The sequence below is a fragment of the Thermobia domestica genome, chromosome 10, assembly GCF_964235325.1.
Source record: "Thermobia domestica chromosome 10, izTheDome1.hap1.1, whole genome shotgun sequence".
NCBI lineage: Eukaryota > Metazoa > Arthropoda > Insecta > Zygentoma > Lepismatidae > Thermobia > Thermobia domestica.
Window position 1 is genome coordinate 227,521,662 of NC_137463.1, and position 21,231 is coordinate 227,542,892.

At 35.6% G+C, this 21,231-nt stretch overlaps 2 protein-coding genes across 4 annotated transcripts in view; one reads left to right on the plus strand and one right to left on the minus strand.

The window, feature by feature from the left end:
* pit (probable ATP-dependent RNA helicase pitchoune) overlaps positions 1 to 5,033 on the minus strand; it is an 87,343-nt gene extending 82,310 nt beyond the window's left edge. For both annotated transcript variants that reach the window (XM_081729159.1, XM_081729158.1), the window contains exon 1: positions 4,717 to 5,033. In XM_081729159.1, coding sequence (XP_081585285.1) covers positions 4,717 to 4,813 — 97 coding nt within the window. In that variant the 5' untranslated portion in view covers positions 4,814 to 5,033. The remainder of the gene's footprint in view (positions 1 to 4,716) is intronic.
* An 83-nt stretch (positions 5,034 to 5,116) lies between these two features.
* The window catches only part of LOC145663026 (ubiquitin-conjugating enzyme E2 J1-like), a 29,131-nt gene continuing 13,016 nt past the window's right edge, over positions 5,117 to 21,231 (plus strand). Inside the window, exons 1-4 of one of the 2 annotated variants that reach the window (XM_081729162.1) lie at positions 5,117 to 5,246; positions 8,042 to 8,096; positions 14,347 to 14,552; positions 18,770 to 18,960. In XM_081729162.1, the coding sequence (XP_081585288.1) occupies positions 8,060 to 8,096; positions 14,347 to 14,552; positions 18,770 to 18,960 (434 nt within the window). In that variant the 5' untranslated portion in view covers positions 5,117 to 5,246; positions 8,042 to 8,059. Of the gene's footprint in view, positions 5,394 to 8,041; positions 8,097 to 14,346; positions 14,553 to 18,769; positions 18,961 to 21,231 lie in introns of both variants that reach the window. The other variant, XM_081729160.1, reaches the window with a different exon arrangement.

A 21,231-nucleotide genomic window follows, 5' to 3' on the forward strand; every position in this document is an offset into this window, starting at 1 on the left:
GACATCTGAGTAGATTTACTTTATTACGAAAATCTTTGTGAAATGAGGAAAATACGACATCAATGCTCCATTTACTGCTAAGACTGCAATCAGCGTTATGTTATATATGATTATAGCAGTAATATAACAATTTTACCTACATTTCTACTGAATGTGCCGTGCTTGGTCTGAAAATTCATCTATGTTAAGTCACTAGAAGGGGGCCAATTTTCCAATGGCGATGTAAAAAATAAGTATACGTAACTTTTAAAAATAGTTTTTATACAAAACATACAATAATGCAATGTGTTTTCCATCTTGTTAGTTCGCTAATGTTTCGGTTTTCACTTTTGCTTTAGCGGAAGTAAATCACCAGGAAGGCGGTAGGTCATCTGTTACGAGAATTCCCCTTATTTTAATGGCCGAGTACATGGATAACTTGTATTTAGCGTCCAATTCAGCAATATAAGACATGTACCCACTGCAGCCATTTTCAAACGGTGTGCTGGGAGAAAGTTAAGACAATACGGAATAAAACGCACGCTTCACTTATTTATACCTTTCAAATCGATAACAATAACTATCTGTCGTTATTTGAAAGACAAGCAGTTGCAAGTCCGTAGGTAATGATTTCTTATGATCAAAAACACAAACTAACTTGGCAGTAGCTATGGAGAATATATATATATAGGTGTTTCGAATGTTCTTAAATTATACAGATACTATAGCAAAAGCTGAAAAATGCTTACCCACGGCGTAACGTGGAATCTGATGTATATTAGCTCTCGCCGGATTATGAACCCCGGTCTCCTACGGTATTTCAAACGTCTCATAGTCTTCGGTCTTTACTAATTTACCACACGAAGGTAGGATAATGGTTAGCGTTCTTCCTAGGTAATAGGGAGATTATTGTTAGAATCTGGTGGTCGATCACTCTGATTGATATTTTTTTTCAGTTCCACCACGCAAATGCAGGATGGTACCTTTATATACCGATTCTGACTAACTTGCTGTTTTGTTATTCTTGTTGATTGTTATCAATTTCAGAGTGAAGTGGCTTCGCAGGCATACTTAATTGTTCGGTCCGCACATATATTTTCAAGAAACGTTCCCTTTTGCATGTGCCCAACTATAAGCCAAAATAATTTCAAATACAATTCCCTCTCTGTGCCTTTATCGAATTAATTTTCTGTGCTACTCGCTATATTGTGCTCAGGCTCCCTTATTTTCCAGTGGTTATTAAACGAATTCGAAAAGTTTTGAAAGTATTAATACAAATTTTGTGTAAAAACACTATACTTATTATGACTATCTTTACACGGTGCACATTAAAAGTACAGAGCCATCTTTTTAAAAAAGGTAAAAATTGATACAACTAATTGAACGTATAGAACACATCAAAATTTAACACAATACTATAGAGAAACAGTCATGAAAAAATGATTCCTGAAGTTTCTTTCCACGTGCAGAGAGAAAAAGCAGCCCTACTTTGCTGCTAGTGTTACCAACCACGGTTACCTTGTTTAACATCATTAAGAAAACTATCATTACGGATGCACCGGAAAATCCTTGACACGTGAGTAGTGAGAACGTTGCTGCGAGCTGTCAGACTTTCTCTTGCTACCTCCCCTATAACCTCCTGTGACGATAAATCAATTTGTTGTTAGAACAACACATCCAGATTACTACTGCGTTAAAGTGTGCTAACTCAGAAAGAGGAGCAATGTCAAAGGGTCTTATTCATGAAGACGGAGAAAAGGTAAACCATCTGTTACAACAGAAACAGCATTAGTATGCAACTGAAATGCAAAAAGCTTTTTGCAATTGTCATCCTTCACATGCATGCCCACCATCTTTATCCAACTCTGAACCGTAAGACAAAAATCTTGCTTGCAGTGAGCACCTAGCACAGAATAATAACTAGTTTTTTCTCATGAATAATCGTTATAATGGAGTATTAGCTCGCAGGTGTACTGTTTATAACATGTAAGTGAGTAAGCAAGTACAAAAGTTTGAAAACATATCATAAATCTGTATGTTTGGTGGGCACGCGACATAAAAATAAAAGTCTAGAAGGCTTCAGGAGTGAATTACAGGTACTGAAAGAGCTGTAAGTTTTGAATTATTATTTCTGGTGTCGCCGCTCAAGTTTACTTGTTTCTAATGTGTATCGGCATGTGCTAACACAAGAAAGAACGTAGAACGTAGCTACAATGATTTCCACGAAGAGATGTGAGTTTCACTGTTTATAAATGATTCCCCGTATTCTTCTGTACCTTTAGGTGTCGCTATTTCTAAACTGCATATCAAACATGTAATGTCACTTTAAAACAAAAGTTCACAAGAGGTTTTGAGATTACCAGCTAGTAACTAAGAATAATCCGGCATAAAAATTGAAATTTTACGTTAAAATGAATAAGTGCATAAGAGAGACAATTGTACTACATTCTACATCGGGATAAGGGGGATTACATTCTACTATCGGAGGAAATTTTCACAATGCAGAAAACAGTATCTCATGTTTACAAATGTAAAACCATCATAAGGGCTGTATTAGGATTAAAACGAATGAATGCATATGAAAAAAGACTGTGTAACATAATAAATTTCACCAATGCAGGAAACATGCGTTTTATGTTTACAAGTATGCTGTGCATTATTTATGCGCATATCTTCCCTCGCTGACGCGCCTGTTTCCTGCGGACTTATCCGCACACCAGCGCGCAGCCCCTCCTGCTATGCTTCTGTCCTGAATCGGTTAGATAGCATGTGTATTGTTAGTTTCTCCCCCAAATCACTTGGTTATGACTCTGGTTCACTTGGTAGTGATTATGGTTCCTTATTCAGGTTAGGGTAGGGTTAACCTTGATTCCCAGTAGTCAGATTACAACAACTCACTGTAAGTCATACTGTCAGCTCCGGAGCCGCCGACGGATTTGAGGAACCCAGCACAAGTTGGTTCGTGCATGTTGTGCAATCGTTTCTGACATACGTCCGGACGTGTATTTATACCCACAAGAGGAAGTCCTCGTAAAGTAAATCTATGAATATAACTTACAAGAAACAATTTCTAAGGCACTACGAATAAATTCCGTAGTTAAATGATTGCATAAAATAGGATAGATGATAGTACAGCACGTAACTACTTCCAGGCCACATCAGTCTGTATGCATATTATCAATCTGTTCGCAATCATTTGGACATAAGGCAAGATAATAACAATCCAGAACATCTTAGGGGATCACTTAAAGGAAGAAAAGTGAAAGAAAAAATATTCTTTTAGGTAACAGTTTAGAAATGGGAGGCTAAAACTAGGCAGAAACAGGATGATTTACAGGAGTGAGTTGACAGCGGTGACTGGCAATTGATGTTCGAGTAAAGTGTTTTAGCGCTAGATTACCGAAGTTTAAACAAATGAAAATGAAAGAAGTTATGATCGTTCCTGAGTTATGGCGGTCTCTTGTGTATCATGCGACGTTTCTGTTTGAACTTTATAGTGACATGTGGGGAACGAAAGTGAACTGTTGTATTTTCTTCAAAGACACGGATTAACTCAATTTAACGTACTGAACCATAAAATGACCAAATGTGACACACACACACACACACACACACAAAAGTGAAAAAGCTGTCCCCCTCCCCCATCAGTAAACAAAGGCTTTTTTTTATTATTATTTGGGGTTAAGTTCCAAAGTTGGGCGTCCGTTTCCAACAAAATTTTGGAAATTTACAAGGAAGATTTGGATAATTTGGTCGTTTGTGTGCTTGATAATATATATGTCTCGAAAAATCTGTCTATTATATATAAGCGGTTATAAACATGGGACTATACGGCGAGCGAAGGGAACTACTTGGCTCAAGGTAACCGAACAGTTGCATTGTGGGGAAAGTAACGAGCATTTACGTTATCAACATGGCGGATGTAGAAAGGCTGTGAACTAACAGTTTTAACATTTGTGAAGCAATACGTTGATAACGAGCAAAATCTTTTAAAAGTTTGTGAAGAGCACGGACTAATGAACCTAATAACAAATTGCAGAAAATGTGGAAAAGAGATGACAGCGAAAAAACGTGGCGAAAGCGGACGTCCAACTTCGGAATAAATGCCATTATTTGAAAGACTATTCGTACCGATCACTTTTCTAAAAATCTCTACTTCGTTACTCTCTCTGAGGGGGTTTCCTCGGAACGGTTCTAGAATGCTAATCCGCGTCTCAACTACTGAGTCGTAATAGTATTAATTAAAAAAAGCAACGAACATGTCTGTAGAACCCGCCTTGACTCGCTATCGCTCGTTCGGCATTACTTGTGTAAATTGAGTATTGAGCATTGTTAAAGAAAGGAACCAACCTGGCTATTACCCCATCTTCATCAATACGTGCGGACCACCATTCTAGAACTTTCCTTTCGATGGTCATCAGCACGCAACTTGAAACACAAACGTCAGGCCTGTTCTTCACCGGAACCATATGGAACTTATCAACTTCCACGTTCCATGATTTTAACAAAGAGAATATGTATGAATTTTTATTGTAATTTTGGAAAATATTTTGTTTGTTTCTGCTGCATAGAGAATATCACCTAAAAACTAAGTTTGCATATGTTACTATGTAAAAGTTTTAACCATGGGAATCTGGGGATTAGTACAAGGGAGATTTATATACCACTTTTGAAAACAGAACACAGTACTGAAAAGATAATACAGTTGTAACAAGACATTTAAAAAAATCTACGTACCTTTCAATTTCTCTTCTTCTCTCATTTGAAGAAATTTCAATTTTTTCTTTTCGCGTTTCTTCAGTTTGCGTAACAACACTTTATCCTGAATAGCCATTGTATATCAACTTCAACTAATGTCTGAATAAAATATATAAAACCTGCTGTCAGCACTATCAACACTATGTTATCACTTAATACGTAATTTCACCCTCCTTTCATTTAAAAGATTCAAATTGGGGATAAATACACGTGTTTTACATCATCTGCCTTTCCTTCTGCGTCTCCCTTTGCTGTACGTCCACGTGTCGATAGTGTTTTGTTCGTACTCTGGAATAATCCATTTAGGCCAAAAAGTATTTAATAGCAGAACACAAAATCAGTAACCCAACTCAAGACATTAAGGAGGAGTTAGTGATCGACTCCAGTAACCCACGATAAACTGAAGTTGTCAATCGAACGTCGACAAGTGTTGGTTGATTATTTGTGATTATGCAACGCAACAAAGTCAGTCAGAAGAGGATGTTTATTGGAGTTTCGGGAAGAACGATGTAAATATTATTAAGAGAAAGTTTGTAGAAAAAACAGTAACATTTCGGGAGTGTGTATATTGTATTTGATTTACGTCAGAACGAGGAAGTAGTATATTCCGGGTGTTATTGAAACTGTCACAAAACATATCAGTGCAAAATAATATCGTAAGTACGTTATGTAACTAGCATTTGCATTAATTATTCCATTGTTTGAAGTATTTGATAATTGATAACTCAGTTATTTTTCGTGAGTAGTGACAATTAACATAGACATCGTTGTTTTTTATTAAATAATTTAGGAGGCCGAATTTCATTAGTTTAGATAACCCTAAGGTTCATTGCAAGTAAAAGGAAACAGAACAAGTAATCGAACATGATAAGCCTGTGCTCATTTTTTATGTATTTTGGACTGGAATTTTTTAAGGGAGTATGTTTAGTACAAGGGGTCCAGAAGCACGTAAAAAAAAAAAAAAATACAGAAGTGAATGATGCAAGTACTTGGACGTAACAACGTAACCAAATCTAACCTAACGTAACATAAACTAACCTAAGATACCCTGAACTAGCCTAAACCAACCTAATATTAGTAGAAATAAGCGAAATTCTATCATTTTTTGGAAAATTATGCAGGACACCTACACTAATATAACATAAACTAAACTAGCCGAATGTGAACAGAAATGACCAAGGCACCATGACCAAAATTATAACATTTTTTTAGAGACAAGAGCTGGACCCCTTCTGCTAAACATAGGCCTTTTTAAGTTGGTTTAATGGCAAGTCTTTACTTTGGGCAAGGCAGTGACAATAAGCAATGAATCTGAACCGGTTCCCTCAATTATATTTACAGTTCTTAAGAAGGAAAGACATAAAACAACGTGCCCTGCGGGGCTCTAACCCGCCTTCACTCGCTGACGCTCGCTTGGCAATATGTACTGCCAGTATATCGCTGCCTTGCCCAAAGTAAAGAGTTACCGGTTTAATTCCTAATGAGATATCCAATGGGGTAAACTTGAAATACATGCTCCAGCTGCGTTTCGATAAGTAGGGTCACTTCAGAAGGGTATAGTAGTATAGAGTAGAGTTAGATATGGATACAGGTAGGAACGGGTTAGCTTAAGGTTAGGTGAGTTTTGATACATTTTCATAAAATTAATAGTGTAATTTCTCGTTTCTGAGTGAGTATACCTGCTGGAGCGGGCGTTGTATAGTTAACCCTAATGGGGAATTAAAACTAAGGCACTGGAACTAAATAAATAGTGCTGGTCGACTTCATGCACATCGCTTGCAAAATCTACAGGTAAAATTCAATACTCTACATCGAAAGACATGTTGCGTTTATTCTAATTGCGGATAGGGGGGCAACGCAAGGTAAATACAGCGTACTGTAACTTAATCTAACCGCACTTTATGAAGATTAGGATATAGTTATCAAAAAAGGTGTTAACTTTACAACTCCCTCTCCAGTTAATTCTATGAAATTGTTTCAAAACTTCCCTGACTAGCCCAGCCATTCCTACCCCTACTCTACTTATCCCTATGTTACTCTGCTCTTCCCTACCCTTCTCTATTGTACCCTTTTTAAAGCGGCCCTACTTATCGATGCGCAGCTGGAGCGCGTATTGTAAAGTTTACCCCCAAAAAGTATGAATTGTTGGAAAAAAAATTCTGGCTCCCGTAATTAGAACTTATCGAGACATGTTTATAATGGGCAAATTTCAGTAGACTGCAGAACTTAGCATTAAATAATACAGATGTATTTTATGGATTTGTGTATTTTACAAGTATACGGTTACTAGTGTAAAATCATTGCAATTGCTTCGTTTTTCACATGAAAGTGGCTGTCCTTTATGTCCTTGTGCGAAAGAGCGTTATTGTGTTCGGTGTTTATAAAGTACAGAACTTATTGAAATTTTCAGATAACTTGTTGTTTGTTGCAATCTCTTTTCAGCACAGAGGCTGTATGAGACATGGACCTACAGTTTAACGGGGAATCCAAAACACCCTGTTGCGTTCATATTTTTAATGCTTTCTCACTGAGAATCGAACCCGTGATCACATGCACCAAAGGCGCACGTACTAGTCATTAAACTAAAGGGTAAGGGATGCTAGACGTTCGGCTTTTAGCCGGAGCGCTCCATTTTGAAAGAGCAAAATTAATGTCCTCCTGTGTATGTAAATCGGATATATTTTTTTCTCCTATTATGGTTTAAAAATAACTGTTAAAAATTGAAGATCCCAGCTTTGACGATTTCTGTGAAGAAAATTGCTTGGTTACGAAAATACGTAGTGTCATCTGAGAAGCTAAATACAACTTCTAAACATAACATAAATATAACATCAGACGGAGGAAAGAATAGATTTATATTTAGGTAATGTTCTATAAGTTTCAAAAAGAGCAAAATAATAGCCTCGTACAGTTTAGTTTTTTTTTTCATTTTTTTTTTTTTTTTTTTTTTCATATCCAACTGCAGAGCTGAATGTACGAGAATATTTTCAAAATCGAAATATTTGTGGACAGATACTAGAGAAAGATTCATTGATAATACATTGAAAGCAGGACTTCAAATTTGTACAAATTAAACATAAAGTGCTGCTTCTGAATTTGAAACCTTTTTGTGTGCTACAATATACCAAATCTTTAAGTGACAAGGCTCTAATTGAAACAGCTTAAAATAACAAAAGTACTACTGACTCTGCTTTCCTTTGGTGAGTCACAGATATATATATATATATAAATTGTATATGAAAAATTTCATGTTCGTCATGTTTGTTTCGTTCAGTTTTTTGTGTATTTACTGTTTTATTTCCAGAGGGTGGTGCATTTTACGATGGAGTTCGAAGGAAAATATAATATTAGGAGCCCAGGTAAAAAATATTCTTTTGAAATATTTTAAACTCCTAGAATAAGAAGAAAACAGAAAATTATTATTTTAAACTTTTAATTTTTAAAGAAAGAAGAAGGAAATGGGAGAACCCCGAGAAAACCCATGCAGCAGTGTGAACACTGTACACTTAGCCACCACAGTCCCGCTGACCTTTTATATTATTTATAGTTTATTACCCAGCTAAGTCATTTCTGTCATAAGGTTCTAGATTGTCCTGAAAGTGCTTCGTTATGCAGCCTTGAAAAAATTTCATTGCCAATAACTTTCGTAAGATTCACTATTAGGAAACTGGAGATACAATTAGGTATATCAAGTCTGAATTGCAATTATTAGCGGAAGCCATTGGCACTGTAACTCTTTCTGTTCGTCAAGAATTTAAACTTTTCACTGTCTTGAATCCTTTTGTTATGCTTAATTGGTAAAATGTTTGTATTTTCTTTGATGACATCTAATGACAGTAAGTCTGTTATGGTAGTGTTCTTGAGTTGTGGATTAAATAATATAGTCTTATACCCTGGCCGGTGAACGATGATTTCTGACAGCTTTGCACGAGGCCACGCCGAGCGAGCAGAATACAGCAGGTCAACCAACCTTAGGCTCAGAACATGTCGCGCCTCCATGGTAATCACCGCACATTGTCAAACTTTCACTCAGCCCCTTTCACCCTCAACGAAGGAGCAGACGATTCTCCCCTTGCGCGAGAAGCACATAGCAACACCGCACTCCTCAGTCGTCCTCGCGAGCTGAGCTGTCAGAAATTATCATTCACCGGCCAGAGTATAGCTATGAATATTTGGATGAGATTGGAGAGGTATAAAATGAAGTGCAGTGTTTATTTCTTTAAATGATATTGTACTATTCTGAATAAATGGTTCTGTTCTTTTTTACTTTGAGCATGATTTATATCAGATCTGACTAGAGATGCAAGGGCTCGGAAAAAAACCGGCTTTTTTGGAAAAAAACTCGGTTTTTTCTGCTTTGCTTTTTTGCTTGGGAAATTTTGTGCTTTTTTCAAAATTCTGCTTTAAATCGATAAAGCAGACTTTGTTTCGCTTCTCTATAACACAGAAAGTCATTTAATTAGTGGTTGATGCCGATAATAATATAAAACCTCGAAAGTAAACCATGAATTTCGAAAAGATATTTTAAACAATTTTACTTCAACATTTTTACATTATGAATTCCAAAGGATTAACCAATGTATATAATAAACACATTTTAACCTCCTATATACAAAAGTAAGCAAAGTTGGCAAGAACCATGGTTGTTTCTGAAAATGCCAAAAACCCGTTTTGGGGGGGCAGTTTAAACCAGGCTTTTTTGGGGTTTAAACCAGGTTTTTTGATTTAGATATTTTGCTTTATGTATTTGTAATACATATTCACAGAAATAAGTTTGTTTCACCTTGGTGTTATTATTCAACAACGGGGTTATGCTGGAAGAGGTCCCATAAGCTTAAAGAAGTCCGATCAGTAAATTTCTTAAATTGAGAAACTCCCACCCTAGCCATCGGGAAAATCCCGTCATTCTTTTAAATGTAAAACAATAACGGGAAAATCCTGTAAAATTTAAAGGTCAACGTATTATAATCAGTACGCTAAAACTGAGTGACACACAATCATAGTCAACGTCTTGCGAATAAAATCAGAAAAATAAACACACTGCTGAACAAGACTGCACTTATTTAATATAAAAACACATTTACACGTGACGTTTCGATCTTCTATCCAAGATCCTCATCAGACGTACACTCACGTCTGATGAGGATCTTGGATAGAAGATCGAAACGTCACGTGTAAATGTATTTTTATATTAAATAAGTGCAGTCTTGTTCAGCAGTGTGTTTATTTTTCTAAAACTGAGGTATTAAATTACAAATTTAGTATGTAGGTATCATTGAAAGTCCAATCCAAGCTAATGTTGGAAGCTAAGTAGGCAATCGATAAATTTTACCAATTTTAATCAATATATTGCTTCTTTATAAAACAACCTTTGCTTCTTTATAAAACAACAGGCATGCAGAAATATATAATTTGGTTTCGTTTTGTATGTTTAGGCTTAATATCCTTACGTAATACCGAGGTTATCAAGGAGAAGACTTTCGCTTAAAGTGACATCCAAAAGAGTACTTGGTTTACACATGAAAGAAGGGTTGTGGTTCGACCGAGAATTGAACATGGGACACCTTGATTAAAAGGTGAAAAGGAAATAAGACTAATGCAGATGGTTTGACATGTGAAACGTCACTATGAAGTTCACACGATTCGCATTTTTGTTCTTTTAATTTTTTTAGTTTAAACCAGTTATTTAAAAAAAAAACAGCTGGTGTAAACGAGCCAACCCTAAGAGTAAAAACTTCTTTCAAAAAATACACAAATAACTAGCAAAATTGTATGTAGTATTTTTACTTCAAAATATTCCATACCCTCTTTTTGAAACAAAATAAAATTAAAATAAAACATAAGAGAAATACTTAGATTTGTATGATACAATTAAAGGCTGCACATGGTTCTGTATATTCTTGAAATTCTACAGTCAAGTTTTTTATAACCACCATCAAGGGCGCCCATCAGGGGGGTTAAGGGGGCGCTTGCCCCCCCTAGAGGAAAATGTACTTCAGAATATTGAAATTCCAATAGGATTTTTACATTAGTTACAGCAAAATTTGAAACTATTTTTGAAACGTCGCTTATACTTCCCCTCCTTGGAAACCACAACATGGGCGCCCTTGACCACCATCACGGTTTACCCAGTCCTCAAGTTTTCTGAATTTTTAACAAGAGGGATTCAACATATCATTACGGAACAAAAAAGAAAAAAAAAAGACTACGGAATATATTTAAGTTAAGCTAAATACAACTGCACAACAAACGTGACTGAGTGGTAGGCTTTTGCGCTTCTATCGGGAAGTCCGGGATTCAACCCAGCATTCGACCATTCTGACAAAGCCTTCCTTCATTCCATCTGAGAATGTAGAAATAGTGCGTGTACTGGCCGACTAGGAGTGTAGCAGTTGGCCGACTTCCTTTCTTATTGTTTTTAAATCGTTATTATTACTAATTACCAGCAGTGACGGTTTTGCGAAGGTTAGAGGATCGGTCTTTCGGACTGAAGCCTGTTCTCCAAAGTTGTGGAATGTTTAAAACGAACGAAATATCTATTAGTTATGCCTTTACTCATAAACTTTAAGCTCCCGTCAAATAAAAATTACGAATATTTAGAAAAACTAAACATTAGTAGTAAGAAAACCCCTCCCAAAACACTTTTTTAAATTCGCCACTGATTCTCAGTATAAAATGATCTTCAAGGTTGTATCCGGAAGATTATTGCTAAACATATAAACGAAACGAAATATTAGTTATGCCTGTACTCATAAACTTCAAGCACCTCCCAAAGTACTTTTCTAAATCCGCTATTGATTATTTGTATAAATTGGTATTCAAGGTTGTATCTGGAAAATTATTGCTAAATCATTGCACAACTACAGTATAACAGAAATGTGGAAGTACGGTTTGACGGACATATTGAAAAACGTATGCTTTGACGGATATATAGGAAAACGTAAGTTTAACTTTCGTGTTAGAAGCTGGAGTACTAAGCTCTTAGAAATGAAACACGGATGACAAACTAAAATGATCTAGAGAAGGAAAAAAATGTCGATAACTCAAAAGTTAAAATAAAGTTAAATAACCTGTAAAATTGCCCTCAAATACTACATTCTTCATGTTAGCTTTAAATCGTAAAATATGTGCTCCATCCGTCTTGATGGTGAATTACAGAGCTAAATATGGCATTCAGGTCGTGGAAATCTTATCTAACTATAGAATATACTATAAGAAAGCTATTTGGATAGAAAAATCATGAAAATGAAAAAAGCCAAAATATCCAAAATTCTCGTTTTTTTTCCAAAAAAGCCGGCTTTTTATGTGAAAAAAAACATCGATTCAAAAAAGCCGGCTTTTTTGCATCTCTAGATCTGACAAACTTTTCTTTAATGCTATTTCGCTTTCGAGATGATAGGAGAGAGAGGAAGGTATGATAATCATGAAAATACCAAATGCGAGATTCGTACGCGCCTTTGATATGAGAGATCCGGATTCGATTCCGGGCGAAAGTTCATGTGGTTCGGATTTCACGTTAATCAGTAGGTCCCGTCTCATATAGTCTCGCTACTGAGAGGGGCGTTAAACTCAAAGTGAACTCAACTCAACTCGTATTCGAGGTTTCAGCTGATTTATATGTTTCATGGCACGTATCTAAAGTGAGATGTTGGTTGTATATTCGTCCGTTCGTTCTGATGATGCACACTCATTACCGTTCAACGATCTCGACCAAATTTTAAACTTAAGGTTTTTATAACTATCTCCATAGAGTTGATTTCGAATTTTGTTCCTACCGCAAAATTATGGATAGCATAATACGATTTCTCGTAGGTTTAATTTTTTATAAAGTTTTAGGTTTTTAGACTGGGAGAACAAAAGGATAAGCATAAACAGAAAATATCTCAACCGTCTTTGTTTCGCTGATGACATCATTCTGTGTGCGAAATGCACGTGGAACTGCAAGTCACGGTAGAAGAGCTTAATTTGGAGAGCAAGGAAATAAATATGAAATAGACAAAAACGACGCTTAACAACCTCAAGGAAGTTAAAGGTATATGTTGAGAATACTGAACTAAAGCCCGTGACAAACATCTTGGCATTTCAGCTAAACGAATAAAACACAAGTTCTGATGCGACGTTGCCAAGTGGTAAAGGGGTGCGGCTATGACTTGGCTAAGCAGACGAACTACAGCGCGAACAGGTGGCGGGGAATAGACTGAAGTGAATGTGTACGAAATAAACGTGGCAATACCGCAGGCCTCTCATTTGCTAGCAGCATTTAAAGGGAACTTGGAGCGCCGTCTTCAAATGCCAAGATGTTTGTTACGCCGTTTAGATGGAAATGAATACTGCTATATTCGTGACGAATTATTATAAATGGCTGCAAGAAAGAAGAAACGAACAAACTGATTAAGTTAATTGTAATTCGAAAGAAACTAAAATGTCTATGTTTGAAGCGGAAAATTGTCAGTAAACTTATTCTACCTATTTTGATACGTCGGTTCGAGGCAGGAACAATAACAGATTGAGACATTCATGTTCTGGAAACTACACAACAAACCGTGAATAGCATAAGTGGAATTACTTGTAAAAGTGGGGAAATAATTACATGGACCAGAAAAGTGATGGGAGCAATAGATACAATGAAAATAAAGATGCTGAAGTCATAGTGAGGCGGGGAAATTGCAAACAAAATGATAATTGCAAGATAAATCAATCTCGGGATACCAGAGAATGAGGAACGATTAGCAAATTTCCTCATGTAAGTTTAAGCTTCCACTTGACAGGCAGTTGCTGAACTAATTTAACTATTAGCGACACCACTGTTGGATTGCCCTGCTTATTGCAGGTACATGACTAGTTAGTTGGAATTTGAGAATTAAACACAGGAAACACAAAACTGGTTGTGCCACATGTAACTTGATTGCTAAAGCTTTTGATCTCCAAGGAGGGAAATCGGAGTTGTAGTCCCCATCAATCCATGTTTTTTTTCATCCTTGCTTCTTACTTGATGGTATAAAATACAGATGTAATAATTTAAATATTGAAATTATAGTTTTTGTTTAAAAAAAAAAAAAAAACCAGAGTTAGGCATTAATTTGAACTTTGTTACACGTTCATATATTTTCTTAATTACCAAAATTTTCGATGGTAACTCCCACCATTATCAACAGCGATTTTCTTTTCTTTTCTCGAATAATTTGCCATTGAGTCTTATCACATTTTGAGAACTTTACTAATGAAGACAAAGTTATTAGTAACGTTCATTCATCCATTAGTGGGACTGTCAAATAGATACTTATCATTATATATCTACAGAAAGGCCATTGCGTGTTCATAGGTAGGATAATGTGCTTGTTTCTTTATGTTTCAGTTTGTAGGTTATTTCAAAGTACAAATAACAAATAATTTTGTAATGACAAACTTTCCCCTCACATTTGCATATATTCCTTTGTCATAATGAACCACACATTACGAGATTCAACTCAGTGTGAAAACCTATAAATATATTAAGATATTTGTATCTATAATAATTAAGGAGTTGTTGACTTTGCATGATAATTGACACATCTTGTACATTAGAGACATAATTTCATACATTTCCATGATCCTGTTTTTCTTTGCCAGCTGTGAAACGTTTGATGCGTGAGGCGTGTGAATTAAAGGATGCTACAGAGGAATTTTGCGCAAAACCTTTGGATGATAACTTGTTTGAGTGGCATTTCACGGTTCAAGGTCCACCAGGGACAGAATTTGAAGGTGGAGTCTACCATGGTCGGATCTTACTTCCAGCAGAATATCCGATGAAACCACCAAATATCATTATGTTGACCGTAAGTTAAAATGTTTGCTCATTTACATTTTGCAGTTTCAGTCAGGTTGATAATTTGTAAAGGATTTAATCGTTTTCGTAAGCATAAACGCATAGGTGTATTGGGATTAGGAGGTAGAACAGGAAAAAATAAATAAAATGCAGTATTACTTTGACTCATAGTTCCATTACGAGGAGCTAAGAAAACTATGTGGGGGTATGTTTCATTGTCATAGTCGTCGTAGTTCTAGAAATTTTCTTCCGTTTGGTCTGAAAGTGAAGGGAGAGAATTTTTAGGATGGTAAATGAAAACATATATTAACTTGAATGGACAGTTTTTGAAGGACATCTTTTTCCTGAACAAGTGAGTTTCGTTTCACTGTGAAACTACGGTCGACTTCCAAACTGTGTATATTAAATATTCAAAACTTGAAGTAATACATCTATAACTATAGGTTGCAATAGAGAGACAAGATCAAAGATAGAACCTGATTTTCAGATGCCACCTTTGTCAAACAGGAAATGGTTTGCAATCTACAATTTTAGAAAATCGTTTACTCAAGCCCTTCCAACTCTCACAACTTCATTAAGAGAACTGGACTTTTAAAAGCCACCCACAATCTCCAGCGAATAAATGTGAGGATCTCAAAAGTAAAACTTGTTCTATATCCGACATCAGTTTCATCTTCTGGCTTGTCATTCTATTTTCGAATCACTTCAATACTTAACACTGTTTATTCTTTTATTTGTTTACTATAATGCTAGGAAATAAACCTTATTTGGAATTGTGCTAGATTACTACATGGAAACGCTGTAATGGGAATTTTTTGTTTTTAAAAATGAAAACTAACTTGTAGAAAATTTAGATGAACATAGTCTATTTGCTTAGTAACAGTGAAAAATGCACTCAGATTTGACGAAAGTATTCAGAAAGTTCCTATTATACAATCAATGTTACGAAACTTTAAAACTTCTCACAGAAGATACGAAGAGCACTTCAAAGAATCAAGACAGATTCAGTAAGAAGAAAAAGGCTGAAAAAAGAAAACCCCTTCAAAAATAAAGAAGCTTAGACCAAATTAAATAAAGTCAGTTGTTACAAAAAATGAAAATGAAATATTTTAGTTCTACTCCCCGCGGTTATGCCGGCTAGGTTAAAGGAGACGGTGATGATGAGAAATGAATGACATGGTTGAATGGATAAAGTGGAAGGAAACGGGAGAATCCCGAGGAAACTCACGTACAGATGTTTGTCCACCACAAAGTTCACATGGCGCGAGCTGGGATCGAACCAAGTACCCCTGCACCAGAGGTGAACGCTCTACCATTGAGCCCCGCGGCCCCTCAGGTGTAATATATATATATATACAGGGTAATAGGTAACTCCACCGACAAACTTTGGGAGGTGATTCCTTATATGAAATGAAAGAAAAAAGTTCTTATAAACATAGGTCGGAAAACGTCCCATTTCAGGGTTATGAACCGCCGAAAATTCGAAAAATCGTGTTTCGAAACGCCCTGCCTTAGAAACTATAGGACCTATAACAAGCGGTTTAAGGAATTACACAGGAACTAGTATGCGCACTATCTAAATATGCATGTTTTACCATCCTCCGTTATCGACGAAACGAACGCGTTATTAGTACTTATTAAAGGAGTATACCAAAATTTATTTTTTATAGTTCGTTTCACCGGTAACGGAGGATAGTAAAACATGGATATTTAGATAGTTCGCATACTAGTTCCTTTGTAATTCCTTAAACCGCTTGGGATCAGTCCTGTAGTTAAGGCAAAGCGTTTTCGAATTTTCGGCGGTTCATAACTCTGAAAGGAGGAGTTTTTCGTCCCATGTTTATTAGAACTTTTTTTTTCATTTCATATAATGAATCACCTCCCAAATTTTGTCGGTGGAGTTACCTACCTACTATATATATATATATATATATATATATATATATATATATATATAGAGAGAGAGAGAGAGAGAGAGAGGATTCATGGTTGTAAATAATCAAAGAGTAGGCTAAATTATGATATGTTTACTTGTTTATGTTCAGAATGCCAAGTAAATAAAGGTTAAAGGTATCCTTAGTGTATAATTATTTTTCGATACTAATGATTTATTGTATCTCAAATACAGGAAGTTTTCCTCATAATATTTACAGTAACAAAGTAAGCTTATACAGTATTTAAAAAATAAAAAAGAGAGTATTGGACGGCTATATGGATGGTGGAGACTGATTAATAAATTATTTTTTGTATATCGAACCATAAATGACAGTGTTCTCTAGTCAAAGTTAACTTACTTGCTTATTCATGGGAATTCAGGGAATCCAGAATACCAGTGTGAGCCCTGTATAAATTTTTATATTCATTTATTGCTCCTTCACTTTCCTATTGTTTTACCGACCCGTTAGTCTTATCATCACTAAACTCTCTACTTTCAACCTGATAATACTATCACGTAACTGTGTGTTCCAACATGGCATCCACCTAAGCACGTCACAACTGTTTTTCTGTTTTTTAATTATTCTTTCTTCCCATCTCTGTTTGATGATGCGTTTAAAGATAATGCTTTTTCTTCATTAGTCTTGTCGTTCATTTGATTTCTTCTTTTAAAACAATTAATCAAGGATAGTATATCGGCTGTTCTAAGAATGGCGCCCACGGACCACAGAGCACTATTTTACAAGTCAAAACGAAGTGTATATATATATGCATTTTTTTTAACTCAAGGATTTCATTTGGGTATAGAATTTCTAACTGAAGTCCGATTTTTATGTGCTTTATGGAAACTTGTCAAGGAAGGATGGAATATATATACACGGAACTATGTTTACTGGTTTAAATTCATCCAGGGTAATATCGCGCCGCCTTTAAAAAGAAAGCACGTAATCGGCAATGTACCTTACAATTGGAACGCCGTGTGGGGTGGAGATTTGAGTTTTCTCCGTTAAATGGCAACCTTGCCAAGGTCAATAAGAAACAGGAAACTAGGCCGTTGTATTGGGAATTATGTTGCACAGTTCTGCTACTGTGTATGATCAGAACACAGTGAGAATAGTGTACTCTTTGGAGCAACATTAGTTTATCGTTAAAAGTTTTTGAAGAACGAAATCTGTTGTTGCTACCTAAAGAGCATTTAGAAACAAATTTGCTTCACGTTCTGCCCCAGGCAGGAACATAATACGGTCGCTAGTGAATAAATTGGAAGAAACAGGATCGCTTCTGAGTGGGACAGGCAAGCATCGGATTCCGCAGGCGAGTGTTGTGGAAGATGTCAGTTATCGACTCCTTAGGTCGCCCAAGCATTCTCTCCGTTAAGCAAGAAACCGGCTATAGTTATTCAACATATGATATATGGGTGTTACCACTAACACTTAATTTGTATTCTCACTAACACAATTTGTATTCTCCAATTTCGCTTCAAAAATCCAAAACCTCATTCTAATTGTAAGGTATATTGGCGAATATTTGCTGTTTTTCTTGAGGCGTATCTGACATTAACCTTGATGAAATTAAAGTAGTAAACATAGTCCCATCCTTCCTTGATCATTTGCCACAAACCGCATGAAAATCGGACTTCAGTTAGAAATTCTGCAAATTATAGAACCATAGAGTAGATCTAACAATCCATCAAATAGGTACCTCGATTTTTTCCAGATGACAGTTAAAGTCGATAGCCGTTGACACTATCACTATTTATTAGCCCAACAATCTAAGTAAGTATTTGATGGATTGATTCATAGAGTAATACTAATGGTTCCAAGTTAATCTGCGACGTTGCCACATAGTGAAATTTTGATTTCCCATAGCAGTTGAAGGAAGTCCCGGAGGGTACACCATTATATAGTATTTTCGCTTTATGTTGGTCTGAAGAATAGCGTTCTATTGTCAATGGGCGCCATTTTTAGAACATCTCATATATTGTACGTGATTGAAGAACTCATCCAATCTTGACCAAATTTGGTATGATGGTAGTCCTTAACGACCTTAGTACGAAATATTATGTTGTATAGGCTTCTGGTTCTAGAGTTATAAGCCATCAAAGTTGGGTTTATACTTACTATAAAGCTTTGCTAAAATCAATGAAGGAAATAGGGAATCTAGTAGTGTGATAAGAGTTTATGTATATTGTATAGTATTTTTAAAAATATTCTTTTCATTTTAAATATTTCTTTGTTCCTATAGGTGTAAGTGTATATTAAAGTTAGGAAAAATGTTATTTTTTTTTTCTAGCCTAATGGGAGATTTGAAATTAACAGTAAAATTTGCCTAAGCATATCTGGTCACCATCCGGAGACCTGGCAACCTTCCTGGTCAATTCGAACAGCATTGCTAGCTCTCATAGCTTTCATGCCTACGCCCGGCAACGGAACAATTGGCTCTTTAGACTACACACCAGAAGAAAGAAAGGTCCTTGCGAAAAGGTAGGAAGTCCATGAGATCCATTAAGATTGTTTACTGAACTTCTCACTGTATTTGTAATGTTTCAAAATACTACGTAGGTTTTAAGAAACCACCAAACGAGTGAATTTTGTTCCACGGTGTAAAGCTACAGTAGTCTTCCAAACTATGCGAATTCAATACTCAAACTTGAAGTGGTACATCTGTAACTACTAGCTGTAATAAATTAATAAGGTTACAGATATAACCTGTTTTTCAGACACTAAATCCATATATTAAAAAAAAAAAAAAAAAAAAAAGCCATTACTCGCAATTTCTTACTGTTTTTCTTCTATAGAGATTAATATTGAAATCGCAAGTGCTAATGCTGTTTATCATTGCCGGTTGCAATAGCAGAATAAAGTCAGAGATGAGTCACATTCTTGTCGCTATATATTTCTGTTTTTATCCATTATGCGATCAGTGTTTAGCCAAAAGGTCGGAGATCTTCTACCTCCTTGAAACCAGAAGTGTCGAAAAAGTGGAAATAAAACTCATTGTTAAGACGCTAAATCTGTGTCAAAGAACCGCTTTTTGATATCTCTTACCAGGGGCGCGATGGCTCAGTGGTAGAGCGTTCATTTCTAGTGCGTAGGGGTGCTAGTTCGATCCCAGCCTGCGCCAAGTGAACTTTGTGGTGGACAAACACCATGTGCCTGGGTTTTCTCGGAGTTCTCCCGTTTCCTCCTACTTTCGTCATTTCATTCATTTCTCATAATCTCTTTAGCCTAGCTGGCAAAATCGTGGGGCGTAAAACTGAAAGATTTCATTTCATATTTTTCGTTATCATTTACCGGTTTTGCTCTATGAAAATAAGTATTGAGACCGGAAATACAAGTAAGTTTCAGCCAGTTCCGGTTTCGTAGTGTTGCGGGTGGTAATGGTATGTTGTGTTGAGACGTATAATCTATTGTTTGTCGTATCTATTATTGTATAGCGATTAATGTTAAAACTGGAAACGGTTGATTTCTACCATTTCCGGTTTGAATTGGGGTTAACGGAGGAAATTGAATTGTTCTTGGGACGGTGACTGCATAAAACTGTTTCTCGATTTCTCTTACCGTTTCTGCTGTAATGCCTATCGACAGTTGGACGGACGCACATCATTCTATAAGACTTCCGGCACTTATGCATAGTGTATTTTGGCATTCTTAAAAAAAGTGTTGAAGTTCTATAATGTAACTCTTTAGGTCTTACAAAATTATATACTATGAAATACTAGTGTTATTTAAAATAGTATATTTATTTAAAAGAGTACTTCACAAGTTAACGAGCTTATTTCTAACAATCAAAAGATTTTCGGTAGTACTGGCCAATAGAGCTATAAATTTATTTTCTGACATGGGAGCCAGTACCGGAAACAAAATACAAATTTAATTTGATATATATTTGCCTTAAATTATAATTATTGCTATAAAAAGTGTGAACTTAATTTATTGTATGAGCTATTCCTCGAAGATAACAATGCTAAAAACAATATAAATGAAAATTTTACCAAGCAACAGTGTGTGTGAATTGTGACCTTGTATATGCCTTCTAAAACACAGAAACACACAATATAGGATAAAGTGATATAGTAGTCAACACTCGTAATTCAAGGGAATTAAGTAGATTTTAAGGTTTAAGGTAAAGGGAAGCTTTGAACTTTATAAAGAATTTATTTGCATTCTATTCAAGCATAGAACCAGAACTACTTACTGGTAAACCTTGGGAATACTTACGTCAAAAATAGCCATGCACGAGACTCATATTCCCAGTTGTCGTGGCGAGTTAGCGTACAGGAGTTTTTGGGTTTTAGTGGGCAATTTAGATCCTAACTAGTGTTGTAAAGGCCTGGAAAGAAACCGGAAATTTTGGGTAAAAAAAAAACAGTTTTTTTTTTTTTACCCTTTTTTCCCGAGCTTTGAAAAAAAAACGGAAAATTTGAAATTTTCGAATATTTTACTACATTATGCTTTTAAAATGAAAACCATTTTATATTTACTAGTTTACAGTTAAGATCATTGAGTAGTTATGTTTATTGTATTAGAATAAGGAAATTTTGTGGTAACAAATATATTTGCACCACTCCTTAAGAGTTACTACCGTGAAGAATGGAATTATGGCTACAAAAGATACTAAAACATAATCCTAGTTTATTAATTAATATGGACACATTTAAATTATCTTAAGCAATCTTATAAAGTTCCCGTTTTATGACAGGAAATTATTAAAATAACAAGGCCAGAATCATTTTATCTAATACCAATATGTTA